This window comes from Etheostoma cragini, chromosome 15 (assembly GCF_013103735.1).
Source record: "Etheostoma cragini isolate CJK2018 chromosome 15, CSU_Ecrag_1.0, whole genome shotgun sequence".
Taxonomy (NCBI): domain Eukaryota; kingdom Metazoa; phylum Chordata; class Actinopteri; order Perciformes; family Percidae; genus Etheostoma; species Etheostoma cragini.
Genome location: NC_048421.1, coordinates 19233500 through 19241960, shown reverse-complemented (window position 1 = coordinate 19241960; position 8461 = coordinate 19233500). Strand labels below are relative to the sequence as shown.

At 41.9% G+C, this 8461-nt stretch overlaps 1 protein-coding gene across 1 annotated transcript in view; it reads left to right on the top strand.

Annotated features, from left to right (window-relative positions):
• Positions 1-6041, top strand: part of gsg1l (gsg1-like) — a 42278-nt gene extending 36237 nt beyond the window's left edge. The window contains exons 4-5 of the mRNA XM_034895016.1: positions 1263-1374; positions 4733-6041. Of these exons, the coding sequence (XP_034750907.1) occupies positions 1263-1374; positions 4733-5108 (488 nt within the window). The 3' untranslated portion in view covers positions 5109-6041. The remainder of the gene's footprint in view (positions 1-1262; positions 1375-4732) is intronic.
• The last annotated feature ends 2420 nt before the right edge of the window (positions 6042-8461 follow it).

Below are 8461 nucleotides of genomic sequence, written 5' to 3'. Positions count from 1 at the left end.
CACACACACACACACACACACACACACACACACATTACAAACACAGACACGTGGCTCTTACCCATCACAAATTTCTAATAGATACACACACACACACACACACACACACACACACAGAAAGGTTGTGATGTATAGCACTGTCGTTGTGGCTTTTTTGATTCATTGTATGTTGATGAGGGATTGGATCCCCAGCTCTAATTGACTGGGTGTCTCACGTTAAATCAATTGGTTCTGTTTAATGACTAATTATCATGGTAACATGTGTTCTGATTTATTACTTATCATATGCTGAGCTGCAGCTCAGAGGCAAAGTGATTTACCGTTGTTTTGTTAATGGTGATTATCACAGTAGATTATGTGCTTGCGCTGAGGGTTAGTGTTATTATGTAAGGTCGAGGAAACACGCTGAGGATGTAGCTGCACTTTTTTAGAGCCTTGAGACTAATTGTAATCAAAAGTGTTAGTGTGTGTGAGAGAAAAAAGGTCATAAAGTCCTTCATTCTCTGGGAAGAAAAAGTATTTACAGCACCAGGTATGGAAATCCAGTTCTTAGTTTTTTTAATTTGTTTTTATTGAAAAGAGGCAATTTTGATCTGATGGCTCAGAATCATGAAAATTCACAACATTCTGCGGCAGTTCATTCTCTAGTTGTTGAGTCTCATTTCATTTAACCATAAAAAAGACTTGTTTGCTTTTTTAAGTCCCAATATTACAAATGTATCTTTCTGGGTTTTAACCAGTCATCACCCTCTAAAGTGGGAAAATGGCAATTAAAAACTCAACGGAGAGCATGAATAAACACAAGTCTACAGTCATGCAGATATCATTTAAATCATATCAGTTTAGCGTGTTACCAAGCTAACTTTTATCAAACTATCAGTCCAGCTGAGCCTGCTGGGGATGTCATTACCTCTGCAGCTATTTGGTCATAAACCAAACAACTTATTAACAACAAAGTATTGGACGCCTTACAATGTTGACCTGATGGTTGGCTAGATTAAAAGTTAGAGGATCAGCAAAGTAACAGTTCATCCTGATGAGAACATGAATAAATGTACTACCTATCATGTATTTCCATTCAATAACTTATAAGAGAGACACAAAGACACGTGTATGAGTTGAAAATGCTTGAGTGAAAAAATGTACTCGTTTTCCAGGACTTTATGATACTGCTTCATAGATGTTCCTTTATTTATGATAAATATGGTATGTTGTTTGACACAGAGTGTGTGTGTGTGTGTGTGTGTGTTGGTGTTTCGCAGGTCTACTCGGTATGGTGGCCCACATGATGTACACTCAGGTGTTCCAGATCACAGTTAGTCTGGGTCCTGAAGACTGGAGGCCTCACAGCTGGGACTACGGCTGGTCCTTCTGGTTAGTCCAAGCACACATAACACACACGCACACACACACAAACACGCACACGCACACACACACAGGTGGATACACAGACCCAGCATCCCCCTGTGAATCGTGTGTTCAGGATTTTGCTGCAGGCGCTATTGCTGCTGTAGTGGAGCTGTAGGGGTGTGTTGGCAGGTACACAGGGAGCGACGCAGCTGCTGTTTCTGGGATAATTAGCCAGACAAGACGCACCTTGACCTCCACTGCTATCTGCGTGAAGGTAAAGCCAAGCGGCTGCAGCTGCTGTCGTAGCTCCTTTTGCTAATTTGTGGATCAAGGACAAAGAAGAACACGGAGCACTTCAGGACTTTTTGATCCGTGCTAGCTACTAAACAGACTTTGGATTTCTGTACTGCTGTTTCCAAGGTTACTGCTTGTTACTGTTCTCCCTAATAATAGTTTAGTGACTGTATACAGTAGTCAGCATTATACGTGGATTATAATTAGCTGCAGTAACTATGTAAATACCGTAAATATCCACACTCCTCATATTTCTTTATTTATATTTCTACTCTGATATTTCTACTATTTGTGCAACTGTTACACAGAGTTTCCCTTCGGGGATGAATAAAGTATTTCTGATTCTGATTCTGATTCTGATAAACAATGAAAGACAGAAAACGTAAAAAGTAACAGACAATGAGTTTAGGATGAGATAATAAATACAAATAGAACGTGACAACAGAAAAAGGAAAAAATCTTGAACATGGAAGGGGATTTTCTCTGTCAGTCATTCAAGTGCTCATTTAATTTAACACCCCAAGGGAGTTAAAATGGGCTAAAATGGAATAAAATCAGAAGGAATGAGGGATTTCTACCAGAGCAGGAGGCCAATAAGCTCCTTCAGGATGAATTAAGAGTATAGATGTGTTCTGTTCTGAGAGAGTGATGTTCTGTTTAAAGCTCTATAGAAACTGACCTCAGCTTCATTTACAACCTCAGACAGCTGGCATACTCTATAACTTTATCATGAATGGGAAACCAGTCAAACATTTTCACCTCACTGTTTGGTTCAGTGTAATTAACAATCTTTACATGCACGAAAACATTCCTTAATTAAAAAAGGGCTACAACTTAATTAAAAACGGGGGTGTGGCCTTGACCAACTGCCACTTTGCTCGTTTGAAAGCCATGATGTGTCTCTTAAATGGGTAGCCCAAATTCTGTGGACTGGCAAAGCAGAGAAAGGGGAGGTAACATATCTCCTCATGACCTCATAAGGGGAAAACTCCAGAATGGCCCGTCTTAGCTTTCATTTTCTCAAAGGCAGAGCAGAATACCCAGGGCTCGGTTTACACCTATCGCCATTTCTAACCACCGGGAGACCATAGGCCGGCTCTGGAACTCATATTAATGTTAAAAAACCTCATAAAGTGACATTTTCATGCCATGGGACCTTTAAAGTTTTCCACCAGTGGCAAAGAAGGGGTTTAAGCTAAGATACAATCCTTTTATTGATCCCCAGCTGGGAAATTTGGTGTCTATCTTCTATCCATCTAACAATTTGTTCCAGAGTAAGATATCGTAACAACTACTGGCCAGATTAGATTGATGTTTGTGTGAATATAAGGTCCCACAGCTAGCACTAAAGCTTTCAGTAGTAGACTGTCCTTCAGACTGGGAAACACAACCATTAATTAAAAACAAAAATGCAGGGAAAAGTAAGTGGAAATTTGGGACTTACCAGAAAAACACACAGTACATATTCATATTCATGATCCCAGCGGATGATATCTAATGATTTTAGAAACCCCTCACCTTTTCTCTAGCACCACCATCAGGCCAAAATGTACACTCACACAATAAATATCAAAATCAGGCAGCAACGATATGTTACAATTTATCCTGATCTCATAGAATTCTGTGAAGTAAACACGGACCCTTAACTCAAAATCTGTGGCAGTTTCATGGAATCGCCGAAAACTCTGTGATGGGCCCACAAAAGAATTCCTTGAAACGAACACGGCCCCTTAAGTTAAGGAAAAGGTCTTGGGTTAGATTATGTTTCCATGACGCGCAAGACGACAACAGGATGGTTGGGTTTAGGAAAAGAAGAACGGGACACGGGACAACAACAGGATGGTTGGGTTTAGGAAAAGAAGAACGGGACACGGGACAACAACAGGATGGTTGGGTTTAGGAAAAGAAGAACAGGATACAGGACACCAACAGGATGGTTGGGTTTAGGAAAAGAAGAACAGGATACAGGACAACAACAGGATGGTTAAGTTTAGGAAAAGAAGAACAGGATACAGGACACCAACAGGATGGTTGAGTTTAGGAAAAGAACAACAGGATACAGGACAACAACAGGATGGTTAAGTTTAGGAAAAGAAGAACAGGATACAGGACACCAACAGGATGGTTGGGTTTAGGAAAAGAAGAACAGGATACAGGACAACAACAGGATGGTTAAGTTTAGGAAAAGAAGAACAGGACATGGGACAACAACGGGATGGTTGAGTTTAGGAAAAGACGAAGGGGACAGTTGGGTATAGAAAATGAAGAATAGGACAGCTGGGTTTAGTAAAAGAATAAAATGATTGTTGGGTTCAGGAAAAGAAGAACGGGACAGTTGGGTATAGGAAATTAAGAACTGCATCAGAAGAGAATGTGGATTGGGTTTAGGAAACGTGACACGCCTGACATGATCCTCGGTCTGTTTGGTGAAAGTCCTGTGTTGTTTGACCCTTCCACCACCGCAATAATCCTCCCTACAAGTATTATCGGGCTTTCATACTACTAGCTTCCGTAGTCACTCTTAATGCTAGCTCATCTTCTCAGTGACTTCACATTGGAATTTTTTTCCATGGTGGCCACACAGAATTTTCACAAATTCCTTGCCACCACCACGTGAGGCGGTGTTAACAGTTTGTGATCATTTCACAAAATTCTGTAAAACCAGGCTGTACTATTTATCCTGAGGGGAATATGAAAATCCATTTCACTCAAAACCACAAATGCCAACTTCATGTTGGTGCAAGAGGAAAAGTTAGAGGATCATCAAAGTCATCAGGGGTTTATCGTCTGTGTACCATACATGTCTGTACAAACTATTATGCCAATTAGTACCGTAAGTGCCATAATATTTTACTGATGACGTAAAAATGTTGACATTCTGATGGTTAAAGAAACATTAGGAGATCACCAAAGTTGTCAGGATGAACTATCTTGGGGAACATGAATATCTGTCTCAGACATTTCAGTCTGGACCGACCAACAGCAATCCATTGAGCCACACCACTAGCGTGGCTAAAATATGTCAGTATGAGTAGCGAAATTCACTGCTTCTTCTTCTTCTTCCCTCCTTGTGTCTCTCTCCAACCAGCATGGCCTGGGGTTCCTTCACTTGCTGCATGGCTGCCTCCGTCACCACCCTCAACTCCTACACCAAGACAGTGATCGAGTTCAGACACAAACGCAAGCTGTTTGAGCAGGGCCTGCGCGAGGAGCAGAACTACCTGGACCAGGAAGCGTTCCACTACTTCCGGGACCACTCCCTCCAGTCCATCTCCAGCACTGTGGAGGTCTATCCCGGCCACGGCGGAAACAGAACCACCGGGCTCATCGTTGGGGGGCCGAGTCCCGGTCCAGGACCGGGTCGTGGTCCTGGTCCTGGTCCCGGAAGGGGCAAGATGAAAGCCCCATCAGCAACGATAGACCTGGGGGAGAACACAGACTCGCTGGGAGAGGAGCAATGCTGAGCGATCTACGGGAACGTGAGGGTTGTGTGGGATGACGGGGCAAACTGATCCTTTAGGTCCAAACTAGGCCAAGCGTTCTGCCACCGAATGTGAGAGCACAGCAGTCCTTATTTTCAGTTTCAACAAGATTATTAACTCTTCAAGAAGAGACGAAGTCAGTGGAATAAATAAAATTAGACGGGTATGTTCTTTATATATTAATGGAAAGTCAATATAAAGTGTGATAAACAGACCAAGATCTTTGACTTTGAGAATTAAGATTCTTCAAGGACCGAAGGCAGTTGTTCTCTAGGTAATTTCAAGGTGCTATGTGTAGTATTTCAACATCGGTTTTATCAATTTTGATACATTAAAGTGGGCCAACGTAACAGTGCCAAGAACAATGTTGAATGCTGAAGAGTAACAATAGCACTAATAATCGTAATAATAATAATAATCTGTCACACAGGAATATCTACCTTAGGTTGACTAACATTAACTACTATGAGCTACTGGTCATACCAGACAAAGTAAGACTAATGTAGCAGAAAAAACCCTAGAAGAACTGAACTAAGTTAGGGTGTGTTTTATTGCAAATTAATTAAATGCTTTATTTGTAACGGAAATATGTTTTTTCACTGATATATTTTGGACAGCTTAGATTACAACTAAAGCCCGTTTTACACATGCACTGCAATCCTGAAGTTATCCACGCATTACCAAGAGGAGCTGTATGTGAAAACGAAAATGTTTGAATCAGTTGGGCCGGACAGTAAATAGACTTTACCCTGCCAGCAGCCTAGCACAAAGTCTGTGTAATGTCCGATGGAGCTCATGTGTGAAGAGATCAGATCATTGTCTGGAGAATTTACAGTGATTGAGTTGCAGTGATGGGAGGTTTCTAATAGCGCTCACCCACTGCTAGTACGACTGTACTCGGCCCGGCTTGACTCGGCTCCGCTCGACTCGGCTCGGCTCGACTTTACTGCGTTGCCCCGTTCTCCTTTTTCCATTGCAGATTTAGTACCGCCTCATATGTGAGGCGAGTGTGGCTGGTCGTCATAGCATTGTTTTTGATTCTGTGTATGGGGCTGTTTGCCACTGCCAGTAGCACAGGTGGCTAAACCATTTCAACTGTAGCTAGCAATGATAACGCAGTGATTAGTGAAGACCAATCAGTAGTCTGCAGGTTTTCATGTCACCTTTTGGTATCGCCTCTGCTCCCCTGGAACCTCGACTGAGGTGGTACTAAAAATGTACTTGTTAGCAGGTACCAGGGACTTTTTTTACAATGGAAAACCAAACCAGGCGAGTAGAGGCGATTCGAGCAGGTACCGTAATGGCTTTAGATGCATTTCTTCTGTCTGTAAGGACCAATGCCAAAATCATCAGTTATACAGTATACAAGGAATAGCAAGAGACTTTGTTGCTTATGACCAAATTACAAACCAGCTAAGTGACTGCAGTGTAATCCGTGTCATGTCCTCCTCCACGCTTCACCCAGGTGCCAGTCCTCACCTAAACCAAACAGAGTATTTCCAGTAAGTAAGAACGCGTCTGACACAAAGAATCTCCTGTTGTGTGCTACTACCTTGGAAATCCAGAGTTTAACGAGAATACACTTTGAACTTGTTCAGCGAGTTACTCTGGCATCGGGTAAAGCTGCTCATTAACTATGCCCTTGTAGCCGAGCTGCACCAATCACATCGGTGTATCTGATGTAGGCGGGCCAACAGATGACGACAGTTTAATCTAGCAGTTAGCTCCGCTGGTAGCTAAGGATATGGGCTTCTGGATATGTCACCCCGCGTGTTGTTGTGATTGGTCGTAGTGTTATACAATTGCATGAAGTGAGATTTTCAAATGCCCGCTTGGTGCCGCTCCTCGAGATGGGCGACTTTCATTACTCAATGCCCTAATCTTTTGGATTTGGGTCTGGAATTTCAGGTCAAGTCAAGTCATGAAAGAGATACAAATATGGGTAGTAGGCCAAAGGAATGTGTCACCCTTATAGGAATCTTGATCAATTATTGTCTTTCATCCTTCCTGAGGTTCTTCAGAACCAACAGAGACTGATTAAGAGGTGGGGAAGCAGGGAAGGAAGGAGCATGATCCGCCTCGGGTTAGGAAACCTCGTGAAACAAACACAATATACTACACATAGCACTTTTAAACAGGTCATGTCCAGGCCGAGCCCTATTTATGACGCTGAATGTAAAAACTAGTGTTAGGAGTCATTATTAAAAACTAAATGTCTGTTCCGCTGTGTTGATCCTGTTGGTGAAAACGGGACTATAATGAGAATTTGAATGCTTCTTCATTCCTCAGCAGCTTTGCGATGGTTTTCATATTTAATTCTTGCTTCAGGACAAGCTGTGACAAGAAAGCCTGTTCACTTTCTAACAAAGACCAAACAAATGACTCTTTTTCCCTCTTTCAGTTCTTCTAATTTTAAGAGTGTAGGTGAGAATATTTGCCTAATATTGTACCAATTCAATTCAATTCAATTTTATTAATAGTATCAATTCAAAACAAGAGTTATCTTGAGACACTATAGACACTATACAGATAGAGGAGGTCTAGACCACACTCCAGAATTTACTAGGACCCAACAGTTCTAGTAGTTTCCTCCAGAGCAAGCAACAGTGCGACAGTGGCGAGGAAAAACTTCCTTTTAGGCAGAAACCTCGGACAGACCCAGGCTCTTGGTAGGCGGTGTCTGACGGGCCCAATTGTGTTGTTTTTAAGTTGCATGCACAAACACAGTTCAAGAAGGGTCCTGGCCTGTCGTTAACTCTAAAAAAACACACATTTAAAATACATGACGGCCTGCAGTTCAATAGCAGAACATTGTCACAGTTCAAAAGCGTCTTCCAGCTCTTCATGCAGGTCGCTGTCCAGGTGCATCACTTCAACTGGACCGCCTTTCATTTAAGTCACGAGCTCTTGGATTTAGTGAAACCTTTTTTTTTTTTTTCTACATCAAACCATTCCCTTTGAAGACTTAACGCTCTGAAGTGTGAAGTTCTTCTTTTTATTCGTCGGTGACATTTTTGTTAATTAAACTTTCTCACAAATTGAGCAGTTTGAGGGCATCGCGTACGTTAATGATCAAACGGCACAAATGTGCACCTGCTCATGAACAGGTGGTATCCATCGGGCTGAAACGAGCAATTTGTGACAAGTTGTGCAGTTGGGTGAGTTTGTTGAATCCAACTTTAAACACTTTTAGAAGGCAAAGGGAATAAAGTAAGGGCAGTTTAGGGAAATAATACAAAAATGTTCTCGTATGAGACCCGTTGTCTGTTGTCTCTGTATATTTAAAAGTAGTTAGGAAGGAGGGGAGGAACAATCTTTTTCAAATGCAGTTTGTA